Source organism: Adiantum capillus-veneris, chromosome 20 (assembly GCF_014529385.1).
Source record: "Adiantum capillus-veneris isolate H3 chromosome 20, ASM1452938v2, whole genome shotgun sequence".
Taxonomy (NCBI): Eukaryota; Viridiplantae; Streptophyta; class Polypodiopsida; order Polypodiales; family Pteridaceae; genus Adiantum; species Adiantum capillus-veneris.
The window spans coordinates 106,720,019-106,747,313 of record NC_140950.1 but is presented as its reverse complement, the minus strand read 5'-3'; the positions used below and the strand labels follow the sequence as shown (position 1 = coordinate 106,747,313).

The 27,295-nt window shown below is 39.6% G+C and overlaps 2 protein-coding genes across 2 annotated transcripts; both read right to left on the bottom strand.

Annotated features, from left to right (window-relative positions):
- Positions 1–1,826: 1,826 nt before the first annotated feature.
- On the bottom strand, positions 1,827–9,466 carry LOC147433038 (uncharacterized). Its single transcript, XM_086492787.1, has 2 exons — positions 2,447–9,466; positions 1,827–2,335 (listed from the first exon to the last, which is right to left on the bottom strand). The coding sequence occupies exons 1-2, from the start codon at positions 2,633–2,635 to the stop codon at positions 2,171–2,173; spliced, it is 354 nt and encodes a 117-aa protein (XP_086348913.1). The 5' UTR covers positions 2,636–9,466; the 3' UTR covers positions 1,827–2,170.
- Positions 9,467–9,613: 147 nt separating this feature from the next.
- Positions 9,614–10,818, bottom strand: LOC147433037 (protein GLUTAMINE DUMPER 2-like). The gene is made up of 2 exons (XM_086492786.1): positions 10,628–10,818; positions 9,614–10,212 (listed from the first exon to the last, which is right to left on the bottom strand). Exon 2 carries the CDS (start codon positions 10,158–10,160, stop codon positions 9,663–9,665), a length of 498 nt encoding a protein of 165 aa, XP_086348912.1. The 5' UTR covers positions 10,161–10,212; positions 10,628–10,818; the 3' UTR covers positions 9,614–9,662.
- Between the last annotated feature and the right edge of the window lie 16,477 nt (positions 10,819–27,295).

The window sequence follows — 27,295 nt, the reverse complement described above, 5'->3', positions numbered from 1 at the left end:
TCTTCTTAGCCTCTTTGCCCTTCAACTTAGGACACCGCTTGATTAAGGTATCATTACTATTTACAATAATGGCAATGCATCTTCTTTTTGCCCTTATCACCAGAATTGCCAGACAAAGTGTTGCCAGTAGAAGCATTGGGAACAGAAGTTTCCTCTTGTTTTTTTTTTCTCCTTTTTATACCCATTAAAACCCCTTACCAAAGTAATTAGGGCAGCCATTCCACCTTCAACAACCACTTACCCTTTCAAAAGCCCGTATGGCCTTGCTCGCTAATGGGCGGCCCCCCTTGAGGTACATTATATTGGGCATACCCATCGACCAAAGCATTGCCTTTGCACCAGTTTTGTTTTCAACAGCCCTGACTGACAATATTATTGTGAATTTTGTTGCCCATATCAATATCTTGTGAGGCCGCTCACCTTCAAGGTGCAAGCTTAGACGAAAGAATTTCTCAAAGGCCTTCCATTTGCATTCGATTAAAACCACCCATATCTTCCCCACTGTTAGGAAATAAGACGTAGCTAAATAGATAATTAAGTAGATTATTTAATGGAGAGAGACAGATTTACATACACGAGATTATAGAGTAGAGTAGAGAGAGAGAGAGAGAGAGAGAGTACACACGATATACGTGGTTCACCCAATGTGGGCTACGTCCACTGGAAAGCAGCCACTCAATGGCTTTAGTACTTCAAAACAAGAAGTAGTTTACAAAGGGATTATACCCTTAATGGAGCTCCCGCCTTGCTTCACTCTCACCACCTCACACTCACCTTGTTGCATCAACTTCACACTATAAAATGTGTGTAGAAATGGCCTCCTTTTATAGGCCAAAAGGGATGCCCTCTCTTATGAGAGGCAGCCATGTGTAGCCGCCCTTGTGTGAATAAGTCCAAATCGGACCCTCCAATCCGCCCATGTGTGGCCGACCTTGAGAAGACAAGTCCGCTTTTGAATTCGGCCACCGGCCTCACCGGCCATTGACTACCGGCCACCGGCCAACGACGGTTGTTTTTCGACCACTTTCTGGCCGCCGTCCGACCATAATATTCCGGCGAGGAAAACTAAAGTCTCGGGGGCTTCCGCCCCCGAGGCCCCTAAAGATGCCCCTGATTTTTGACCGTGAAAATTTTGGTTTCCGGCGAGTGATTTTCCTTCACGCACGATGTCTTCTCCTCATAATGGGGGCCTTACAAATGTGCGCTTTTACCACAGAAAATTACAAGCGTAAATCAGGCTCCATACTTAACACTCACTACATCCATAATGGCTTATCCAACAATCAACGTGTTCCAATAAATGACGTTTTGAATTGAAACCTCATCAAGAAGCACTTGTTGCACTCTTGAGTGCAGATTATCTAGCATGCATATCATTTAGAGCATTGCCCAATGCACCATGTTTGGTCCTTTTCCGAGCACACTGCCATCATACCCCGCTAGGAATGCACTGCATGAGATGACATTCCGGACAAGGTGCTCCTCAAACGCTTATTGCCCTATTAAGTGCACTGTATTCCAGATCCTTGTCAAAGTCCAAAATCACCACACTGACCGAGGCGACCAAACCGGGCCCCTAGTGAAACTTAAATTGCCAATATCTTGATAATTAGAGCTTTGATTGCCGATCTGAAAAGACCGACGTGCTCCACAAGTCAAGCACTTCAAGCCTATGCATTCACTTCCTCAATGATCCCTCATATGTAGTTGCCCAATCTGGTACAAATCTGCAATTGACTCAAACTTCAAACTGACATAACTTCCTCATTGTAGCTCAAATTAATGAGCTGTAAAGACACACTTGTAGAGCACTTTGAGCACTACAATTTTGGTCCATAAACTCCCATTTTTTATCACTTTAGATATATCCACTTTTAGCATAAAAAACATAAGTTCTAGCCCCTTGAAGCCGTATTTGGCATACATTTAGCATTAAACTTGGCCTATTAACAAGCCTTGATCACTGCTCAATTATCAGGTGTGCCTAATATATACATAATCTGCATCTTTTAATCTTGTTTCTCAGTGTGGAAGTAGAGAAACGCAACAATGCCATTACATCTACCTCCATTTTCCTTCTTAGTTGTTCCATTCCTTGATCCAAGAAAGTGTTACCTAATACGAGGTGCACCTTTTGATTTTTCCTTGCCACATAATTTGTAGCACCAATTTATAAATGGTCTTCCGGCCTTGGCACCTTACCACCAACCTTAAACTTCCCTTTATTGAAAGAGCCATTGTTTGATCCTTCATCACCAATCAATGGGCGACTAGAAGTAGCTGCATTGATGTTTTGGGAGGAAGCATTAGCATCCATGATAAGTTCACAAGCCACCTATGCATTCATACAATCACAAAAATGTTAGGCTTTTTTTAAAAATGGATTTAATTGAACATTTGGATAATAAAGTAAAATAATATACATATAAATGAAACAAAAAATTACATGAAATTGGCAGTGATAGATCTGCTCCCTGTGTGCCGTGTCGCATAGGGGATTTTTTTGCCCCGTTCGACCCTGTCGGGCGCTGTCGTGGTCATTTGTGGTTCGGTTGATCCCGTACACCCCCCTCTTGTCGCCCCATTTTGCAAAAGAATCACCGAGATGTACCCCCCGATCACCCGGTGGCTGCATGTTCTAGGCTGTGTGCATGTCGACACTGTCGGACGAGCTGTGTGCCGTGGTGGTCAGCTTAAATTTAACATACCCAATAACAAATACTTATAGAAAACACTGGAAAAAATAAAGTTGAACAATTGCACAGAATGGTAGAAATTCGACATTTGATATTATAGGAAAAGATTACAAGTCTCATCAAGAGAGAGTACATGGGATAAACTATTTTTGATGAAGGCATCCTTCATTTTGTAAAATGATTGCTAAAGCTAAATTTGTATTTTTCAATGTTACACGCTTAGCATGCACCATATAGGAGACGCCATCCTGAAAAAGACGCACCAAAATGTCTTTGGTGGCATCCTGTAGGGCCAGTAAAGCTGCATGTTGTATACATGTAACAGAATCGCTGTATTCGTCCATCCCTCTCACCACCCGAGAGAAGGACGCTTTGGGTATGATTGGCTCAGTGCTCTTTTGATATTTTCCTGATCTCACACAGAGCAACCGTGCCTGGCTTCCATCTTCGCTTTTTTTGTGTTGCTGGTGGTGGTGGAGGAGCCACCTGCCTGGCCCATTGAGGAGGTTCCTCCTCTCCTCTTGGGCTTGTTGCTCTTCAGGTGTCACCTTGTCCTTTTTTCAATTTGCATATTGCTTTTGGCTCTTTGAGGTATTTTTGAAGGTCTTGAGCTCCCAACCTTGCTTGTTGGGTGGCTTGAGCTCTATCCTCTGCCGGCTTTCTCTAAGCCTCTGCTCGTGCTTGTAAGTTTTCTAAATGAGCTCTCTCGACCTCGGCTCTCTATCATTCCTCTTGCTCTCTCTGTCTTCTTTGCTCTAACTATGCTTCCTTCTCAACTGCCTCTTTCATTTCCATCTCCCTCCTCTTGGCCTCTCTTGCTTTAGAAACCGGGTCGCATGGTATTACCTTGATTACTCATTGTTTGACTCGCGGTGGAAACTTTCGCGGCGTGGTTTTCACGGTGGCTTGAGCACCAGTTACTGTGACAGTAGGCGAGGGCGCTGGATTTTCGTGCGGATCTTGGTATTCTTCTTCTGTTGCTCTTGTTTCTTGTGTGGCTTTGTGTAGAGTTGAAATTGGTGGGGCATCTGGTAGAGGTGTGCGATTGGCATGGTTTAATTCTCGGAGATCTCCAAAAATATATCGCATGGTGGTTAAATCATCTGGATTCGATGGTTGGGGAGGCTCTTGTGTGTCTGGAGTGGGTTGGTACGTTGGGTTATCCACTTGTGGTTGCGGATGTGGATTTGAAGCCGTAGATTTTGCATGGGGTTCTGGCTGTAGATTTTCTGTGGTGTGAGTAGCAGTGGTGGTATTGTTGTGCGTAGTGCCAATCTGCTTGTGTGAATCGTCCATGTGGTGCAAGATATGAGTGCATGCGTGTTTGTACTTGAGAGGATCTTCTAGAATGTGCAAACAAGAAATGAACTTCAAGTTGTGAGTTTTGACTTATATAGTACTTAATTTTTTAAAAAAACTTAAAAACTCAATAATACTAATAAAAATAAAAAAACTCCAAAATTGTTGAAATTTGACCCATGGAACCACTGATTGGGGCGTCAAAAAATAACGTGGCATTACAATGTATGTTTACTATAGAAGTGGTTAGTGTCAAAAATTTATTGGTTTTCCATCCAACGCCTGCCATTTTGTCGCCTTGTCTCCAACCATCATTGGAACCTATCTTTTGCACTAGAAGCATAACATGATTGTGATCGCCTCATGCTAACCACTTTCTCTATTCTACATTTCAAATTTCTTTGCACTCTAGTCTTCTTCCTTTCTCTCCCCGCTAAAACTCTGTAGAACCAACTGAATATTTCATGTAGGGCATTGCTCTTTTTTGTCTCACCTCCATCCCCTGAATTTCTAAATACATTGCTTTTGCTTGATGCTATGAGCGCTCCATTCCTTGGCTACTCCAGATGCCCAATGAACCAAATGTGTCGAGAAAAAATGAGCTATGAGAAAAAAGAATGTGCGGCAAAAATAATAAAACTTGAGTTTAAACACTGATGTTTTTTAACTGCAAAGACAAAGTGTTCAACCCACCATGTAATGTGTTATGTGCGTCTCCCCACAGGCCTCCACCATTTGCGCTATGAAACTATTGGTTACAAACTTTAAGGTGGATATCTCAGTAGAGGTTAGCTTTGCCTTTTCAAGAAAACAAAAAATATCATCTACAAACTGCCACACACGAGCACGCTTAATTCCTAGGGCTGCTTCATTACCTCTGTAGGTGGTAATGTCACACACCTTTTTTCACAATTGAAACTCATTGGGACTTTGGGAGTCAGTATAGTCTGAAAGCATATGCGTAGCTTTACTACCACCCATACATATTTTATTAGGATGATCTTGTGTACTTCTCGATGCCTTATTGTCCTTTGATAGCTCTATTGCACCCCGTAGGCCAACACTTGATAGAATAGATTTGAGTTCTCTGATACACTCTTCCCTTCTTTCTACAAGCTCCATATTCCAAGCATAATTAATATGAAGCATAAGAAACTTGTCAAGAATTCGTAGACGGGAATGAAGAGTGCACACTTGTACATTTATCAGAGGAATCGATAGACTAGGATCCCAATTTGGATCGTCCAAGTCTCGATTAGGGGGTACACTCTGGTTACAATTGAGGATACCTTGAAACCATTGTTGTAGTGCTTTACCCATTGTTTGTGTGGTGGTCACACCTTTCGCAGAGTTGACTGCAACTTTGCCACCCTTATCCTTACCGCACTTTGACTTGTTGGACTTTGAACCCTTGCCCTCACTTCCTAATGAGACTTTACTGTTGCATCAATAAATGCATGGAAAGAGGGTCATTGCACCTTGCTTGCACCCTAACATACACTTGAGAGTTTTCAAGTCTCCTGCCAAATGCCACTCCACTTAGAATGTACCCATACATGAAACCTGCAATCATTGTCCTTCTTATCGTTGCCGAATGACATCAATGATTGGGGTGTGATTAAAATACCATTTGAGGGACTCATGTGTCTCGTGGGAGATGAAAAGCTGCCAGCCACCAAATATTCTTCTCGAATTGAACATCTAAACAAGTGTTTCCCTTCTCGTTGGAATTTAGCTCAACATCAATGCTCACCAAGTCTCTGTTCGTAAGCGTAACGCTTACCCTTTTGAGCCGTTGACCTTTGATTATCTAGCACTCATCAAGCTTCATCACAAATATAAATTTTCTGTTTGGCAGCGCAAACACAAAGTAGCAGATGACCTTCAATTATGCTATTTTTAGCATATGCTTATGATGTATTAGCATACGTTGCTTCATTTTTTGACAGACACATCATTTTGTATATGTACTTTTGACATATTTACGGGCTCTACATGAGTTCCAGGTTGTATATTTGATGTTACCATGATGCCTAGGAGCTATAGAGATGCACACAATTCTATGCATCTCATGGGCGGCCGGACATATTTTTTATGCCCTAGGTATAAAAGTGAAAGTTAGGTCATTTTTTAGGGATCCTCAAGTGAGTTAAGCTTTCATGGAAAGCTTGTAGAGAAGATAGAGGTGAAGATGTTTGGAGTTGGAGCTTCCTCTTGTGCTCACCTACTTTCTATGGTATGCAATGGAAAGCTAAGTGCTCTTGTTCTTCTTTCTCTTCGTCAATTGTGTTTATGGTGTGTAGTTCAGCATTGATTAGTCTCTAATTAGTGTTTCCCTCTCTCATTTATCTTCACTTTTACATTATTTGTAAGCTCATTGAGCTTTTGATTGATGTGTGTGTGTGATTGATGAGAGTGTGCACCCATTGTTCTCTTGATTGTTGAGATTAAAGAAGATTAGAGAGTAGGCATTGAGTGATTAGCTTTCTCTTCTTCTTAACTCTTTTGATTAGGATCCTCTTCTTGCATTTCTAGTGATTCCATGCCTTCATGTACTAGACGGGTTATCGATCCATTGGTTTGACATTATGTCGGTGGATTGAGCTATGCGACTCATTGTAACAAAAGGATTTGTTTTCTTCTAATGGCAGGGCATCCTCCACATGTTGAAATCCACCCAACAAGCTTGCAACATCATTATTGGCGCACCTTTTTGCAACACTAACACTATAAGGTGTTGGCAACAACCTAAACAAACCTTTTGCTCTGTGACCTAGTGTGACAAGTCTATACAAAGCTTTGAATTCATAGGCCTTGAAACTTAATCCTGCGCTGTCACACACCTCCATCATCTCTTGAGGCAACACAATGCTCTTTAGCTCATTGAAATATTTTTGACGCAAAACATTAGCAATGCCAACATTGGATGGATCATCCAATAGCTCCACCAACTCCTTTGGTTTGATGATATACTGTAGCAGAGTATGTCCAGTCATTTGAGCATCAGAATAGATTCCCATCATCATCCGAGACGAGTTCCTACATATTGAAATAATATTACAGCAACATGTAAAAAATGTAAGAAATTAGAATCTTGCATTTGTATTCCTATCGAGTTTGATGGATACGTTTCTTTCGAGCTCCATCGCTTGAAGATAGCATAGACATCGCATGTCTCTTGCGCTTGCGAATGTGGTATCCCAATGGAATGTGTGTGAGATGATCGATTTGTCGACGCATATTACGCGCAGTGTGTTGTAGCTGAACATAATTGTTTAGATGACGCTCTTGCTCCTTTTTTGATGCTTTGCTTTTTTAATAAGCTTTGACATCTCGTTGTTTAGCTGCTTTGTCTTCTCGTTGGCTTTCTCTCTTTGCTGAATGTCTTTCACGTACTTCTCTTGCAATGATGAATAGGTAGCACAGAGATGTTTTCCTGCTTCCCTTTCATTGACAAAAGCTAAATGTAATCTCCAACAATAGCCGAACAATCCATCTCTCCCATCTTCAATAAAACGAGTAGCTCAGTGACATTACGAAAAGGTGGTGATGCATTGGTTATTGGATCGCCAGGGTAAATATGGCCATCAACCCATAAGTTCATTACCTTGTATCCAAGGTTCCATAGCTGATCTCCAGCATTGGGACTAGATGTGCCAAGTCGCACGGTAGCGTAGTCTTGCTCTAAATCAGCATTTAATCGATATCGTTTTGACCTGTTAGTAATGTCTTGCAATGGTAGACATTTGTGTTAGTTAATCAAGCAAATTAGAGAGAATGTGTAATGATGACTGCTACAAGCAGGTGAAGGTGGCTATGGAGGAAAGAAGTGGAGAGTACTCAGAGATAGGAGAAAAGGAGTATGTTGTGAAGGGAAGAAAGAGGGGGAGTGTAGCTTAGTCTCCTTTGAAATCGAATTGTTGATCATGAGTGTAGAGAGAGAAATGCTGGTACACAGAGAGGTAATGGAGTTTTCCATTGCTCTCAGCTGGAGTTGCAGTGGGAGAAGCATGAGAGAGAGAGAGAGAGAGAGAGAGAGAGAGTAAAGGAAGAGTGGGAGAGAGGGGCTCAGAGGGCAGATCTGCAACCTTAGAGGATCTGCACTCTATTAGAAAGAGGCATCCAAGAATGTTCCTTAATGATTGGGAGTAGAAGTGACAAGAGAGAAAAGAGAGAAAAAGAAAGAGAGAGAGTTGGCTCACGTTTTAGAGAGAGAATACAATGAGAGAATCTAATTTTTTTTTTTTTTTGGCAGGGGCGGAAAAATGCCTCCTTTAATGAGTTCTAAGTGAGAGAGTGTGTTTTATATGTTAGAGAGATCAGAAGAGGGGTGGAAAAATGACAATTTAAAATTCATTTATCCACCTCTCTTTTGGGTTACTAAATATACTATTTTCAAATTCAAAATATGGAAGTGGCTTTTTAAAAAATCTCAGCATAGGCCTTTTTGCCCTCTCTTTTAGGCTTGGTCAAACTTGGCTTAAGATTTAAGCATTCCCTTAAACTGCCAAATAAAGAGGCCCTTCTATACCCCATTCACTTCCTAATGCATGAAGTGTCTAATGAGCTTCATGTCTAGAATATTGTCTCTTGAAGTGCATTGCTTGTAGGGTATGTACAATAGGACAAGTGAAGAAGAACTCCATTGTCTTCAACGGATGCAAGTGAAGTTTTGGTATCTTGAAGGCATGTGACATTATGCAACAAGTTAGACATGGGAAAACAAGTTTGTAATGAAGATGTTAGTTAGGGGATCTTGGAAAGCACATCATATTGTTTAGCATTGCTTTGGAGGACATGTCTGCCAATTGTGGTCTATTCAAGAAAGCACAAATTGAGACTGACCAGTTGCATGTTGTTGGAATTTTGTCTCGTGGAGTGTATTAATTGTACCTAGGAAGTGCTCATAACACAACCAAGGTAGGAAGTAATATCAGTGTTTAGTGAACATGCAGTGAGGGTTTCTTTCCCAATCCAACATACAACCACCTATGCTTGCATCTTGAAGCATGTAGAGTACACAAGAAGTTGACATGGGCAAATGAAGTCATGATGAGACTCTTGGTAAAAAGTCATGCTTGGCATCACTTTGGTTGAATGTACGCCAGGTTTGGTTAGTCATCAAAGCATGCACCAAAAGTGCTTTGATGAGCTTCATATTTAGAATGTTGTCTCTTTGAGTGCCATGATTGTAGCGTGTGCTCAACCAGGGCAAGGTCAAGAAGCACTAGGTGTTTTCAATGAAAGCACTAGGAGTAGTTGGAGAAAGGTTGAGAGGCTGGAGAAGAGAGAGAGAGAGCTCATAGAAGGTTGGGAGTTTTGTGTGTGTGTGTGTGTGTGTGTGTGTGCATGTAACATTTTGTCACGGGAGGTGACATGTAGTGTGTTTAAGAGATAGTCATTGCACATTCTAGTCTTTTGTAGTTGACACATGAGAATTTGAGAGGAGTGATAAGAACTATTGGTCTTCCTAGGCCTTCATAGGATGTCAATATGTTTGGAAGTTCAAAATCATTGCTAGGAACAAGCATCAATCTCTCTCTTTTTTTGTGTGAAGCGTCTCTCTCTCTCTCTCTCTCTCTCTCTCTCTCTCTCTCTCGTGCACGCGCACATGCACATAGGTAATGAGTAGTAGGGACTTGGACTGAGCAAATCTAGCTACAAATTTTACACCTTCATGGGCGGAGTGGAAGAGGGCGTACTCTCAAATACAATACCAACAGGCTGGGCGATGAAAGTGGGCTTGTCATGACCTGCCATGATGACCACCAACTTAGTACATGACTCATCTTGCATGAGTTGGGGAGCATGGCCACTGCCAGCAGTGTTGTTGTTGTTGTTCTGAGTAGTAGCTGGCGAGGTAGTACTATAATTAGCTGCCCTTGCAGCTGCATGCTGCTCTACACACCCCACAAGCTTCCAATAGGAGCATGCCAATATAAACAAGGAAATTGCAATCAAGGCCAGCATGGCCGCTAGCCCTGCTAGCAAGTATGGTATCGGCGAGCCTCCTTCATGATGCCGCCTCACATACCCATATGCATGTTGGCATGCCGCCGAGCTCGCATTTTGTGCCATCATCGTCCCTAGCTTATGTAATGAGCTATGAAGACAAGGGTCTGGCCTTTGTTGCTGGAGAATTCTACTACTTCTCATCATCATCATTGCCCTATGTTGACGCCGTCGACTCTCCGGTCTGCGCCTCTAGTTTTGGCCTCTACAACAAGCATTCGAACAAATATCGACGATTTAACAAGAATTAGCGCAGATATCGACAAGAATTAGCCAAGTTAAGGTAATCAGCCTTGTGAAATGAAGTGATTAATAGCTAATTACTAATCATTGTGGGCAAGGCATTGAGAAAGCTCATGCAGGGAGTGCCAAGATTGCCATTAAAGGAAAAGGTTATATTAAAGCTACTGCAGTAAAGCTATGGCTAGAAGAGCTGGTTATAGGCTAGTGAGAATCATAGAGCTCTTGATTACTGATGAGAGTAGACTTGCAATTAGTGGAGCATTAAGGGTATATAATTAGGATGATTAGACAGCTAGGTGGTGCTATTGCTTGATGTGTAGACAAGCACTTGCTGGTTAGAATATTAAGCTAATGAGGTTTGGTGTAGAAATGAGTACCTTTAAAAGAAGCCCTTAACATGCACTGCAGCAGCACCTGTGAGGGAGGTAAGTTATTTTGGGCTCCTAAGGGATATTAAATTAAGGGAGTAAGAGGGACAATGAGAGAGAGAGAGAGAGAGAGAGAGAGAGAGAGAGGTGGTCTCTACAGATATTGTAGTAGGCCTATTGAGGCAAGGCATATTTATGTGTAGCTTATCCAGTGCGCTAGTACACTAGAAAGAAGTGATCTGGATCGCCTTCCAAATATACTGTTTATCATGCGTTTCTCTCATCAACCTTTAGTGGAGAATCGCACCATTTCACGCACCTTTGTGGGTGGAGAGAGAGAGAGAGAGAGAGAGAGAGAGAGAGAGAGAGAGAGAGAGATGCATCGTGAATGGGCATGTTGTCGTTAGAGAGTGAGTAGGTGGAAGTGCGCGTGTGCATGAGAGAGAGAGAGAGAGTGAGTGAGGGAGGGGTAAAAGTAACGCAAAGTGAAAAGAGGTCCGTGATTTTCAAGTCTTTTCATACCGGTATTATAAAAGAGAAAGTGAAGGAAGAGAGTCGTATGGAACAAGTAGTAGGAATGTGGTCACGCGTGCACACCAGTTATAGTTGTCAGTAATATGTTACTTAGGTTAGGTTATGTTACTTTGGTTAGGTTACTGATGCAACTATGCCCAAATCGACATAGTTACAAGAAGACTTACACAGTTCCCTATACGACAAATAATTGATGCCCGCGTGACTATTTATGAGGCAGAGTTATTTGACAAAATAACTATTACTTATGCATCACTTGGCCATTGCCTAGGTGGCATCGTTTCTCTGAAGCTGATTTTAAGTGGAATCAATAGAGGTCCCACTTAAGTTTGAGAGTGGTATCAAGAGAGGTTCCACTTAAGTTTGATCAAGCAATTTTAAAGGTCGAAAATTATTCTCATCACTTCAAGGTTTGCCACTTAGAGCACGTGCAAGAGGCTCATACATACGCAAGAGCATGTACACACGAGGTTGAGTTACCAATTACTTTGCTGGATACCTAAGCTCCTTCACAATGCTTAGTTATAGCTTTGCAACTATGTAGCTTTGTATAATTAAGCCAATTCTACTACACCATGTGTGCAAGTATGCACGGAGCCTTGTTCTTGGTGTGAAGAATGCATGCCATGACATAGAATTGCGACAAATGGTGTGCAGCATCATATTGCAGTGAGTGGTGATCGACGGCACATGGAAGCTTCATAAGAAGGTTTGGCCTAGCGTAGGAAGACATCATTATAGAACTAGTTGGGAAAGGCACACACACACTCTCTCAAATCTGAGAGAGAAAAAGGCCATCAGCTTTTCGACTAGGAAGCTGTTGGGAAAACAAAAACTAGAAAACCTCCATAGCAATGTGTCCTAGTACTGATCAACGCACAAAATCAACCCTACAAATCATATCAACAAAACTTCCCAAAAGCATGTGATCCCTTAGAAACTTTAGTGGGAAATGCCCACCTAAAAGACCAACAACCCTAGCATGGATTTATAGCACACGCCAACCAATGCAGTTAAAGACAAAGAGCTTCCTCTTCCACAATTCAACAACATATATTCTTTTCTTACACAAGCACACAACACTTTACGCATGTGGTTGCTGCAAAGCTACCATAGAATCAACATTACAAAAAACTAACCATAGTACCTAGGACAACAAAGCTCCAAATGGGGCACTTCAAATCTTGAGAGAAAACTCTAAAAATAAGCAACAAAATCGTTGCACATGCTCAATATTGATTGCACCCACAACATTGTGCAATAAAAGCAATAACAGTGATTTGTCCCTGAACAATTGCATGTAGAAAGGGCAAGGAGGGTGCGCACACACAAAAGAAGGAGGAGGGGTGTGAGGCTCTAAGCCTGGAAACCCCTCACTGACTTTTATTAGTCTGCTTGAAACAAAGACTTGCTTGAATTTCTCATGCTTTCTTGAGTACTTGGGCTGATATACCTTTTCTTTTCTGGGTGGCCCTAGAGGATTTGTTTGGGACAACAATTGACTTGGAATTTCTAAAGCTTGACTTGCTTGAAAAAGCTGATCCATGAGGGTTGTATTTTCTTTGTAGGCCGTGTGTTGGTCTAACCACTGATGTCCAAGGATGACATCTACAGGTATTTCTTTCGAAGGCTTTACTTGAAACTTTACCTGCTCTTCATGCTTTTAGATGCTAAGGGTAGTAGCCATTTCTCCTTGAATTATAGCCATTCTTAGCATTGCTTTATTGTTGTTCTGCTTACGTGGAGTAATCTTGAGGATTCTTTGGATGCTATCTGAAACCATATTGCACTTTGATTCTTTATCCAATAGAGCATTGCATCAGACACTTCCTCCATTGGCACTACTGAGGACTATAGCTACACTCATTGGTGGCTCTATTGAAGATCTCCCTTCTTCTTTTTTCATGGTCTTTTCTTGATCTAGATGGGTCTCTATGGAAGGTGATTTGAGTCCTTATTTTCCATGAGGACTTCATTTGTTGATTCAACTGACAAGGACTGATCGATCTTTGGCTTTTCCATTTCTTCTTGGTTTTCTAGCTTCAATCTCATTGACACCCTGTCTTGATGGTGATTTCTTCTCATTGGCTCTTGTGGTTGTTGTTTGTTGTTTTTGATCTAGATGGGTCTCTATGGAAGGTGATTTGAGTCCTTATTTTCCATGAGGACTTCATTTGTTGATTCAACTGACAAGGACTGATCGATCTTTGGCTTTTCCATTTCTTCTTGGTTTTCTAGCTTCAATCTCATTGACACCCTGTCTTGATGGTGATTTCTTCTCATTGGCTCTTGTGGTTGTTGTTTGTTGTGTTTCAATTGTACTTGTTGTTGCATGATCTGCTTTGAGCTCTTTGGAGGTTCTATTGGTTGGAGATGAATCATCTTCAATAAGCTCTACATTGGCATCGGTCTCTGTTTGAGTTGTACTTGAGGGCTGTGTGTTGTCTTGCATGGGTGACCATTTTTAGTCTTCATTTTTTGTTGTCTTTGAAGACTACATCTTGTTTAAATTTCGTATCTCTAGAAATTTTTGAGCCACTGACATTCTCAATATAACATCATCTGGTATACTTTTGATGTTATCACATGAAATTGAGCTATGAGGGTCTTTGAACCTAGTTAAATGGCAGTGGAAATGATTCCCCAACATTCTACTCTTTTGTTTTCAGATATATTAACAAATTTTGGAGCATCTTGTAGATGTGGCTGGCTACATTTTTTCCAAGTGCAAAAAGACATGAGGTTCTTGTCTAGCTGAAAATCTAGATTTACTTTTCATGATAGCTTTTCTTTGTTGCACTTGATCCTCTCAGGACTTCTGCATTGCCTGATCTTGTTGTGGTGGTGTCCTTGGGTTGAACTTTTTCTACAACTTTTCTGCTTGACCACCTACTTCAGTCGCTGTTGGCTCAATCGATTGTGTTATAGTACATTTTGCTTGTAATTATTGTGCATTATCTACCTGCATTTGAGTAATCTTTGATCTTAAAACAATTATTATACTTTCTGGACAAATCTCTCTCTTTGGAGGATATTTTGGACTTGAACTTTGTGTATCTTTTTGAGCTTTAGCATCCGTTAATTTTGACCTCTTTGTCACCTGTTTTGGTAGCTTGAGGTTCTATATCAACTTGATATAGTCTTTGACTTCAGCCAGGCCATATGTAGGGGCTTGTACAAGGTCATGTTCTTGCTGGTATTCATTGCCATCTGCATCTCTATATGCATATGTGAGCTTGGTCACATGAAATTACTTGAACACTATTGTATTTGTTGACTTTTGACCTTGACTTGTGCAAGTCAAATGAAACTTTTGTCCTAGAAAATCTTCGTACAAGCATTCTCCAATAGATTTTGATGAAATCTAGATCAACTGGGAACTTCCACCAAAAGCCATATGATCCCTTAATGGTTTCTTCCTTGAAGAGGGCTAGCTAGAAGTTTTGGGCTTCTGACTATCATTGCATTTTCTGGTACAAGCGCTATGTTTGATGGATTTGCAGTTCCCCCCTTCCTAGGGTGATCACTAAAGATTTTTCCATGATGAGGGATCAAGAACATTTGGCTCTGGTTTGATGTCACTGTTTGGGACTATGAAGGCATGTGTGTAGCACTATCGGTGTTTGACATCTCCAAACCTTCTCACTAGTTTCCTATGTACCTCCGTGAAACATGACATATGTTTTCCCAAGTCAAGTTGTAAATTGCATTATCTTCACCTTGATATTGTATATCCAGTGGGTCTCCTATGACACGAGCTTATGTGGTTTCAGGACCCTTGTCTATATGTACGGTGCATTTTGATCAAAGTATATGCTCATCTGGTCACAACATTGAAGCCTCGGGGGGTTCACCTCTTGGACATGCGAAAATGAATGGATTTTTAGTTTTCCATTATTTTAAAATTTTAACAATTAACAAAAGAGAATTTTAGTTGATTTCAGAGAAAAACCCTTTAAGTTTCAAAAGAAAAAGGGTTCATTTTATTACCTTAAGCATGTTAGTAAAGGGTTTTTTTTAATATCCTTTGAACGCACATTATATGAATAGTTTCTTAAAGGTGCACCTCCCAAGGTTCAATCTTGACTTCCATGGATGAGATTTTGGCTTTAGATAGATTTTTGGATTCATGCGGGTAATGTCATTCAACTCTACAGGGGATGGGCTATAATAGGTTCTTTCCTATGAGATAAACCATCTATCCTGATCTATCACTGGGAATTATTATGTGAGTTGGTATGTAGGCCTCTCAAACACTGGTTCTCTTTTTGTACAATTTTCCTTCTTGGTATACATAGTGTGCATATGAACTATGTGTGCCATATTATGCTAACTTTGACCTTCGATGATAATTAGAGACTCTGACTAAATTCACGCAATAATTTTTTGTTGATCGATTCCAATTCAAGCATTCCATGTGCATGCGCAACTTCATGCAAATTTTGAACTTGCAATGCTTTTATTGATTCTTCTAATGGTGACGCACGAGCATTTGAATGCATAAAAAATGATGAGTTAGATGCACTTACATCGAATTTTGCATTTCCAATTTGCTATGTGCTTCACTTTGCAATTGCTATGTTCTTGTTGTCCGGATTCCCGTGACAATGCTCTTTAAAATGTCCACCTTTTCTTCCACAATCTGAGTAGTACACCATTATGGGCGGTATTTCAATTGGCTCGTCCATGTCAAGCACTTGCTAAGAAGTTTCAGCTTGTGTGTTGGCTAATTTGTCAGCATCCTCTTTCAGAATACCTAGCATTTGGCTGTAGACTGCACCATCTTGACCTTTATATTGTCTTTGCCTTGATTCTTTGATTAAAATGGATTCTATTGACTGGTCTGTTGGATCTTCTATATGTAGCTCTCAGCTGTAGACATGACCATTGTAGTCCATATGCAATGATCTTGATTGCATATTCATCAATTGTATGGTTTGTTGGCTTGTGCAGATCTCTGGATAACCACTTGGATCAAATTTTTATCCTTCTATATGCACCTCGTCTTTGAGCTTGAAATACCTGGCTCCATTGAAATCTATAACCATCTGGGAGTTCTTTGAATCTGGCTTCACTCTCATCATTATGATCTTGGCTCCTATGCTGCTTTTATTGCTCATCAAATACATATGGCGGCCTTCTATACGAGCATATAAGACTTTATTTCCATTGTAGCCATAGAGCTATAAAATTTTCTCGCTTGCACGTGTGCATGTGCTGATGCTATTGACACGCTTTGGTTCATTTCAATTCTGTGCTTGAATTGAATCCATGCTATACTTGTCTTTAAAACTATTTCCTAGCATATTCTATTGTTGCATTGTCAAAATCCTCCTTCTCGAGTTGAAAAGACTGCTTATGCCAAAGGAATTTTGGCAGTTGGATGCCCTTTAAACTCACAAGAGCTGAGTAACTCTATCTCAAATGTGTCAGACTTGAGTGCAATCCTTTGAAATGATGAAAAATTGGCCTTCAATGATTGAATTTGTATTCAAATTTGAATTGTGCTCTTGGTCTTTTAATTCTCGACCAAATTCACAATGCAACTTGCACTTGCTAATTTGTGGCATGCACAATCATTTCTAGCTTTTATGTATGCTTTCGCTGAACTACGGTACAACTTTCCAAAATTGGCTAGAACACTGATGTTTCTCACCAAAGGCATTATGACCTAGTTGGGAGGTTTCTCCAACTTTCTAGGCCAAATTTTGGAGCTTTGTCGATTTTTACAACTCAAATTTTACCAATTTTCCCAAAACAAGATCAAAATCTTGGCAATTTTGGCTGTAAAATCTATCTTAATGGCTAGATTTTACTAAAAACCGATTTTGAATTAAGTTTTTGTGTGGTCGATTAGGTTCCAAAGAGTTTTGTGTGCTTGTTTTTTGGTCGGTTAGATTTGTTTTTCTCAATAAAAATCTTTGATTTTTGAAGCAAATCAGGACCTGTTTTGTCTTGATTTCTTCTCGCTTTTTCTTTCTTTCTGTCTTTTTTTTTGCTACTCGTGATCTCCAACTTCCTCTGTGGATTTTTATTTCCACCTCTTTTGTCTTTTTTTTGAATTTTTGAATTTTATGATGATTCTTATGATTCTTACATTTTTTGAGACTTTTCTTTGAAAAATTGCATTATTTGATTTTTTTCTTCTAATTATTATGATTTTTAAATAAAATTTTGTGGATTTTTTAAAAATTTGTGAAGTTTAAAGATTTTTTTATGATTTTTATAAACTTTTATGGCCTTTTATTATTGTTTTTAGTTTTAAAGATATTTTTAATGAGCTTTTATTAATTTATTGGTGGAGTTTTCTAAATTTTTTCTTAATTATTTTTTAAGGTTTTTGTGTTTTTTAAAAGGTTTTTTCTACTTGCTCTTATTTTTTATTTCTTGATGATTTTCTAAATAATCTCTTTTTTGGATTTTTAAAGTTATTTCATAATTTGTAATTGATTTTTTTAATCTTTTTATTTTTGTTTTTTTATTATGATTTTTTAAATTATCTATGTATTATTTCTCTTTCTTGTTGTTTCTTTTAACAAAAACAAAATAAATAAAAAGAAAAGTACTTATAGTCTTACAAAAAATCTTAAAGTTTTAACTACTAATGTGGGAGCGATGGCGTTCGAAGAGCAGGAGCCGTGCAGGAGTGCGAGGTGCAGGGCGCGACACACACACACACACACACACACACACACACACACACACACAGAGAGAGAGAGAGAGAGAGAGAGAGAGAGAGAGAGAGAGAGAGAGAGAGAGAGAGAGAGAGAGAGAGAGAGAGAGAGAGAGAGAGAGAGAGAGAGAGAGAGAGAGGGAGAGGGAGGGAGGGAGAGAGAACGTGGTCGCCCTTCGCGTTGGAGTAAAGAACGAGAGAGGTGAAAAGGATGAACCTACGGTGATGTGCTCTATTACGTGCAAGGAGAGAGAATGAGAGGGAATGAAGGCCTTGGCACGCTTGGTCACTGTAGTAGAAAGAGAGAAAAAAGTGGTGTTCCACAGTGTTGACAGTGAAAAGAGGATGTGTGTGTGTGTGTGTGTGTGTGTGTGTGTGGGTCCCACTTCAACCAGTGCCGAGGCCAAAAGAGTGTATGAGAGAGAAAGAATATAATCGCAATTATTATCTACCAAGGAGAGAAAGGGAGGAGGAAGAGAGAGTGGGGAAGAGAGAGAGAGAGAGAGAGAGAGAGAGAGAGAGAGAGAATTTATAAGCATGCTTATTTTCTTGCTGGAAGGGATCTTTTTTAAATATAAAAAAACCTTAGTTGAATAAAGAGGAGATTCTCACCAAACAACGTCGAAAGCCAATTTTTTTTCGCCGGAGTCAAACACTTGCCGTTGCAGTCCTCCGTGAGACTGTTGCGACCTTGCCGGACCACATATCACCTCGTTAATGCCTATCACAACTAAAATTTTCAATTTTAATTTTGCAATTATTTGAAAATGCCAAAATTAGCAAAAAAAATTTATCCGTATACTCTAAAAATCGCCCAAAAATTCCAAAAAATTTCCAAAATTCCCAAAAAACTCTCAAAAATTTCACAAACCTAAATAAATCAATGGCAATTGCATTCGAACACTTCCAACACGTACAAGCAACCAAAATTAGCAGCTTTTCTAAAAACACCGGCCTTCTAAAATAGCAAAAAGCTCAAAACTCGACCAATGTGGACACCAAACCCATGCCGTAATTATCCATGCAAAACAACTCATCAAGATCATAATTTATCAAATATTTATAGAATTAATTGCAAATTAGAGAAAAAATTACAAAAAATATCCAAAAAATACCCAAAAAATTTCTCAAATTTCTCCACATATAGATAAACGGGTTCAACCAAATCAAAATTCAATTAGCACATTGATTTAATTGCCAATTAATTTTGCGACTTAAAATCACAACTAGGCAATCAGAGTGTGTAAATCCCTGTTTTGAGCTAAAAAACGCAGCATTTAACCATTACACACATCAAATTTGCAATCAAACATCAAATTTTGCAAGCACACTAACCAAGTTTTATGCGCGCGCGCGCACACACACACACACACACACACACACACACACACACACACATAATTGACAAGTTTTACCAATTTTTAGGTGCACACACAGAAGATTTGATCTTGGAAAATTTGCAAATTAAGAAAAAACATTAACTTAAATCAATCAACACATTTGCAAAACCCTTAAGTACACATTGCTGTTTTGGGACATACACAAGGGAAGGCATAAACACACTCAATTAAAGTGTGCACACACTTGATTTTAATGCACACAATCAAATTGACCATTCCAAAATCAACAATTCATTGAGTGATTAGCACAAACCGGTATTGTTAGAATGCAATCCAAGCTTCTAATTAGGCAAACCTCAAATCATAAGCACAGGATGTTAGTCCAATTAGTAAAAGATTAGTATGTAAGTTTGTAAAAATTAGTGAAATTAGCAAGGGTTAGTATGAAATTAGAGTGTGTAGCCACACAATTAGCAAGATATGGTATCAAATTAGGAGAAATTAAACACATTTCCATAAGCACACACATCCAAAATCTACAAAACAACAAACACACAAGTGAAATTAGTGAAGAAATTACTGAGGAAACCTATTCAATTACGCCATAATTACACTAGCATAGTCCATTAGTCCCTGCAACGCTATCAAATGTTGGGGATACCATCGTATCATAGCTCCAATGACCAACAATAAATGTCAATCCGGAGTGATGAGCTACCTGGCTAGGACATGGAAACACTCATCTGATTAGAGAGCTAATCATAGCAACACGAATGGTGACTCTACGAGGTGAGCTTCTCGGCCTATTGAGGAGCTAAGACACAAGGATTGACAATCTCCACATTCACTTCTCTTCACCTCAAATCAACCCAATCACACACATTAACAATTGCAACAACTCACACACCAATAATCCCATCATGCAACAAACTAATCACAAGCGCACGCACATATATCCATTGATCATCCTCACTCTAATCAAACCTACATACACACAAAAATAATAGAGGAAAATCACATAAGATTAGAGAAAGATTAACCACTAATTAGTTAAAATCTAGCGAATCAAAACATCATACGTAACCATAAGAGAGAATGAAAGAGGCATAGTGAAAGAGAATTAAGCATTGATTAGTGTTAATCAAGTCACATGAGCAAGGAGAAGCTCAAGGAATCGATAGCCACACATCTCATGAGCTTTGACTAAGAGTGGTCTCAACAAATAAGGTTGAGAACCCTAATTCCATTTACACACTACCTTATACACCTAGGGTAAAAATATACAATGTTTTGGGTGTCCAAGGCCTTTAGGGCTCCACAACTCATTAGGAAGTGAATGGGGTATAGGAGGGCCTCTTTATTTGGCAGTTTAAGGAAATGCTAAATGCTTAGGCCAAGTTTGACCAAGCCTAAAAGAGAGGGCAAAAAGGCCTATGCTAGGATTTTTTTAAATGTCGTTTCTATATTTTGTTTTTGAAAATTTACTATTTTAACCCAAAAGAGAGGTGAGTAGCTGAATTTTAGAATGTCTTTTTTTCCACTTCTCTCTCCTCTCTCTCTCTAGCATATAAACCACTCTCTCTCACTTAGATCTCATTAAAGTAAACACTTTTCAAACCCCTTGTCAAAAAATTAGATTTTCATATTCTCTCACTACATTCTCTCTCTAAAATGTGAGTCAACTCTCTAACTCTCTCTCTCTCTCTCTCTCTCTCTCTCTCTCTCTCTCTCTCTCTCTCTCTCTCGTCACTTCCCTCTCCCAATCATTGAAGGGACATTCGATGCTGCCTACTTCTGACAAAAAGTGTAGATCCTCCAAGGTTGCAGATCTACTCTCTCTTCCTTTATTGCTCTCTTTCTCTCTTTCTCTCTCTCTCTCTCTCTCTCTCTCTCTCTCTCTCTCTCTCTCTCTCTCTCTCGGGCTCGGATGATCCATCCAATGTTGACATTGCCAAATTTTTGCACCAAAAGTATTCTAGTGAACTAAAGAGCATTGTGTTTCCTCAAGAGATGATGGAGTTGTGTAACAGTGCAAGAATAAGTTTGAAGGCCTATGAAGCTTTGTACAGAATTGTTACACTAGGACACATGGAAAAAGGTATGTTTAGGTTTATGTCAACACCTTACAGTGTCAACATTGCAAAAAAATGTGCCAATAGTGATGTTGCAAGCTTGTTAGGTGGATTTCAATATGTGGAGAATGTTATGCCATTCGAAGAGACAACAAATCCTTTCGCTACAATGAGTTCAACAATGTGTATGTTGACTTGTTAAAGCTCCAGGAGTCATTGATTAAATTTTATGGGTTAACATGGGAAGAATGTGAGGGAAAAGTTATATTTGTTCTGAAGCTTGATGAGTGCCAGATTGTCAAAGGTCAACAACTCCAAAGGGTAAGCGTCACACTAATGAACAAGGCATTGGTGGGCGTCCATGTTGAGCTAAATGCTAACGAGAAGGGAAACACATGTTTAGGTATTTAGTCAGAGAAGAATATTTGGTGTTGCCATCTTTTCATCTCCCGTGTCTCAAAGCCAATTGTTGACGTCATTTGGCAATAACAAGAAGGAGAAATATTGAAAATTTTAGGTTTGGGTACGTTCCAAGTTGAGTGGCATTTGGCAAGAGACTTGAAAACTTTCAAGTGCATGTTAGGGTGCAAGAAATGTGCAATGACCCTCTTTCCATACATTTATTGTTGCCCCACAATAAAGTCTCAATGGGAACTGAGGGCAAGGGTGTAAAGCCAGAAAGTCAAAGGGTGGTAAGGGAAAGAGTGTCAAAGATGCAATCAACTCTGTGAAAGGTGTGCCCACTACATAAACAATGAGTACAATACTACAACAATGGTTTCAAGGTATCCTCGGTTGTGACCAAAGTGTACCCCCTAATTGAGACATGGATGATCCAAATTGGGATCCTCATTAAGAGATTTTGGAGGTCTTTTGGAGGTCCTTTTCAAAGAGAGAAAAAAGAGCTTCTCCAATGAGAGAAGGGCCAAGGTTACATAGAAAAATAAGCAGATATTGGCAAAAATATAAAAAAGGTATCACGCATTCATTTAATGAACCAACGGTCCTTGAAAATGGTCATCTTTTCATTAAATGTGTTTGCCTTTCCATGAGGTAGGTGCCACTCATTCCAAATGGCATTCTTCATCATTGAAATGAAAAATAATCAAAACTATTGGCTAGTGTTAAAATTTGAAGATTTTGACACTGTCAATGCGTCCAAAATGCCTAAAAACTTGAGAAAAGAATGTCTATTTTCCCTTTTGTGACACTTGGAGAGGAAGAAAAGGCCAAAAAAAAACCCTAACAGGGGTGTGAAAGGGGCATTCCAAAAGAAGCCCCTTAGTGCAAAAATCTCCTTTCAGGGATTTTTGGTCTTCTCTCTCTCTCTCTCTCTCTCTCTCTCTCTCTCTCTCTCTCTCCGGGTGTCCAAAGAGGGCAAGTAGACATTTGTTCCTTAGGTTTTTGGACATTCTAGACGTATTGGCAGTGTAAGAATCTATAAATTCTAACACTTGCTAATAGTTTTGTGTTTTTTTTTTTGTATTTACAGTGATGACGAAAGCCATATTGAATGAGCGGGCCCTACCTCATGGAAAAGACACACATTTAATGAAAAGGTGACCATTTTCAAGGATTGCCAAAAACTTAGATTCACATTTTAGACTATTTAGTTGACCTTTTGGATGTACTTAACAAGTACAAGTGCATTTTAAGAACATTTTCTAGAGAGATGAAAAGAACTATTAGAAGGCCAAAAACTTAGATTCACATTTCAGACTATTTAGTTGACCTTTTGGATGTACTTAACAAGTACAAGTGCATTTTAAGAACATTTTCTAGAGAGATGAAAAGAACTATTAGAAGGCCCTCCAAATGATCTCCGAAATCTCTTAATGATTCTATCGATTCCACTAATAAATTAAATGTGCATGTGTGCACCTTTCATGCCCATCTACGAATTCTTGACAAGTTGCTAATGCTTCATATTAATTATTCTTGGAATATGGATCCTACAAAAAGAAGGGAAGAATATATAAGAGAACTCAAGGCTATTCTATCGAGTGTTGGTCTACATGGTGGTGTAGCTGAGCTATCAAAGGACAAGAAGTCATCTGGAAGTACATAGGATCGCTATAATAAAATATGTATGGATGGTAGTAAAGCTACGCATTTGTTTCCAGATTGTTTCGACTCTCAAAGTCCCACTGAGTTTTAGTTGTGGAAAAAGATGTGTGACATTACCACCTATACAGAGGTAACAAAGCAGCCCTGGGAATTAAGTGTGCTCATGTGTGATAGTATGCTGATGATATTTTTTTGTGATTTGAAATGAAAAGCTAACCTCTCATATTTTTGTGATGAAAGAAAAAGCTAGTTTTCCTGATTCAAAAGGAAATACTAACCTCATGTGTGATAGTCTATTGAAGATAATTTTTTTCCAGATTCAAAAGAAAAAGTTGTTGATGATATTTTTTTCCTGACTTAAAAGTCAAAGCTAACCTTTGATGCGATATTCACCTTGAATTTTGCAATCAATAATTTCACAATGCAAATGGTTGATGCCTGGGGGGAGACACACATAACAGATTACATGGTGTGTTGAACATTTGGTCTCTAGAGTCAAAATGCATCTGTGTTTGAACTAAACATTATTTTTTTTCAACACATTCTTTTTGCACATAGTGAATTTTTTCTTAACACATATGGTTCATTGGGCATCTGGAGTAGCCAAGGAATGGAGCGCTCACACTATCAAGAAAAATCAATGTATTAAAAAACACACTTCTTGGAGGTGGAAGGAAAAGGAGCAATGCTCTACATGAGATGTTCAATTGGTTCTACAAATTTTTAGCGGAGAGAGAGAGAGAGAGAGAGAGAGAGAGAGAGAGAGAGAGGGGGGAAGGAGACTAGAGTGCAAAGAAGTTTCAACATAGAGAAAGTGATTAGCGTGAGGGGATCACAATTATATCATGCTTTGAGTGCAAAAGATTGATTCCGGTGATGGTTGGAGATAAGGCGGCAAAATGGTAGGAATTGGGTAGAAACTAATAAATTTTTGACACTAATTATTTCTATTATAAACATGCATTGTAATGCCAAGTGATTTGTTGACGCCCCAATCCGTGGTTCTGTGCATGACATTTCATATATTTTGGAGTTTTTTAAAATTCTATTAGTTTTAATAAGTTTTTATTATTTTAGAAAATTGAAGTACTAAATAAATCAAAACTCACAACTTGAAGTTCATTTCTTGTTTGCACATTCTAGAAGATCCTCTTGAGCCCACTAAACAAGCATGCACTCATATTCATCACATGGATGCTACACAAGAGCAGACCACTGCGCACATCGATGTCACCACCACCACTCACTCAACAGTAAATCCACAACCAACACCTCTCATGCAGAATCCACGCCTTCAAATCCACAACCTTAATCACATTTGGATAACCCTTAAAACCTACTCTTGATGCCCAATAGCCTCCCCAACCTTTGAATCCAAATGATCAAACCACCATGCGGTAAATTTTTTGGTGATCTCCCGCCATTACATCATGCCAACTTCACACCTCTACTGGATCCCACCAATCTCATCTTTATCTCTATGCAAAGCCACACAAGAAACAAGACGAAGTGAAAAAGAATACCAGAGTCCATTGGTAAATGAGCAAGCCTCGCCTGCTATCACACACATGTCTCTCAAGCAACCGTGGTATCTACATCATAAAAAAATTTCCAACACTTTAAAAAAGGGTAGTCAAAGTACTACCTGGCCATGACCCCGTTTTTGAAGCATGAGAAGCAAAGAGACTGAAGAGAAATGAAGAGATGCCAAAGAAAGAGGCAGCTAAGAGTACTACTTGGCCATGACCCCATTTTTGAAGCATGAGAAGCAAAGAGACTGAAGAGAAATGAAGAGATGCCAAAGAAAGAGGCAGCTAAGAGAGAAGTACAAAGAAATCAAGAAGCAGAGAGAAGACATAGGGAGCAAGAGGAGTGGCAGAGAGCCGAGGCCGAGAGGGCTCACCTGGATAATTTACAAACATGTGTAGAGGTAGAGAAGAAGGCGGTAGAGTATAGAGCTTGAGCGTCCCAACAAGTGAAAGCTGGGATCTGTAAGCCTTTAAAAATTTCTCAGAGAGAAAAAAAAATGTGCAAAGAAGAAGAAGGAAAAGCTCACAACAGGCCCAAGAGGAAAGGAGTAAAAAGTACAAAAATGACTCTCCTCAATGGGTTGGGCAACCAGTTCCTCCATCACCACCAAAACAACACAAAAGAAATGGAGATGGAGACCAAGAACTGTTGCTTTGTGGGAGATTCAAAAGTATCAAAAGCGCACCAAGTCAATCATACCAAAAGCGGTCTTCTCTTGGGTGGTGAGAGAGATAATAGATAAATATAGTGTTTCAATGACCCGCATACAGTGTGCAACTTTATTGGCCCTATAGGACGGTCGCGAGGACATTTTGGTGCAGTTGTTCAAAGATGACATTTCTTGTATGGTGCATGCAAAGCAAGTAACCCTAAAAAACACAGATTTAGCTATGGCAATCAATTTGAAAAATGAAGGGTGCCTACATAAGAATTAGTTTTTCTCATGTAACTTCTCTTTATAAGATTTTTAATATTTTCATATAATATCAACAATGACTCAAATTTCTACCATTCTGTGCAATTGTAACAATTGATTATGTACATCATGCTCTTTTAGTATTTGAGTCTCTCAAGTTGTTAAATTTAAACTCACTTCCAGCAATCAAGCACTTGGCAGTCGGGGGGACACTAGCGATGAAAAAACTGGGCAATGAGGGGACTGTACTAAGATGATGGGATGCCCATGATGCATGATGATGCTCGATGGGGTTGCATGGTGCAAAAAATCCCATGTGCGCCACAGTGTACAAAAGGCACTCTTTTGCATTGTGGGACCCCATTGGGCACCATCGTGCATCATGCGTATCCAGCCACCTCCCTACAGTCCCCTCATTGCCCAAATCAACAAAAGTTCATCGACGGTGTTCCTTCAGCCATCGTGTGCTTGATTGATGGAGGTTTTGTGCACGCGTTGTGATAATGAAATCTCTTGGCACAATATGAAGAAAACATTATAAAGTATATAATGTTAACAAAAAATAATAGAAAAGACAAAATTTTTCTCTATTGCTTTGGAAATTACATCATGGCAGATTAGTTTTTCTATGAATTACATATAATGTGGGTACGGGACAAATGGCTAACCTAATGCCAAGGGTTTTTACAATTTGTTCTAGGTTTGTCACACCTTACCTATGCTTAAGGCATAGTGGGAGAGGACTGACCCAAGTTGTTTGCCTGTAAAGGCATACTAGGCTACCTCCCGGTCCACCAATATACATTTTTGAGCATTAAGGGTGAGGGAATCTTTAGCAGGGATGGCACTTAATGCTTTGCACTTGAGTAGCTCCACAATACCATGTTTGGAGAACTCTGTGTGAGTAACACCAATAATCGATGGCTCAGGTAGTGCCACAAGGAGCTATCCCTACCCGTGGGTACATTCCAAGAATCTCTAGTTTGCATTGCAAACGTATCGACAAGGTATGCGGTTTGCAAAACATTTTAAAGGACTTTAACACTCGTTGTAAGGAACCATAGGCAATCGATTAGGTTTAAAAACATTTACCTGAGTTTATTCATCCATCTCTTCAAGAGTATTTCTTGTAAGGCGATGCTAGAGCAATCATCTCCACCCATAGGAATCAGCGGTTTGTGTGGATGAAAAGCGCTTTCCAGGATGCCTTCATAAAAGGGGGCACATGATTTGATTTTCACAAGGATACTTGCCACTGTTTGCACCAACTTCTATTTGTTTTCAGTGGGGAGGAAAGAGAGTCTTGATGGGAGACTTGGGTCTTCAAAGTCAATTTAAAATTTGACCTTCTCTTCCTTTCCAATGGGATCCTTCATGCTCGCATAGATAGCAAGTACTGAGAGCAACTCATCTTCTTTGAGTACTAGTGTTTTGGCAATGTCAGCAAGGAACCAAAAAAAACGACCATCCACCACCATTGCATGCAACATGAGACTTTGGAGATCAAGGACTTCCTCCAATATCTCATCTCCTTCTATCCTACGA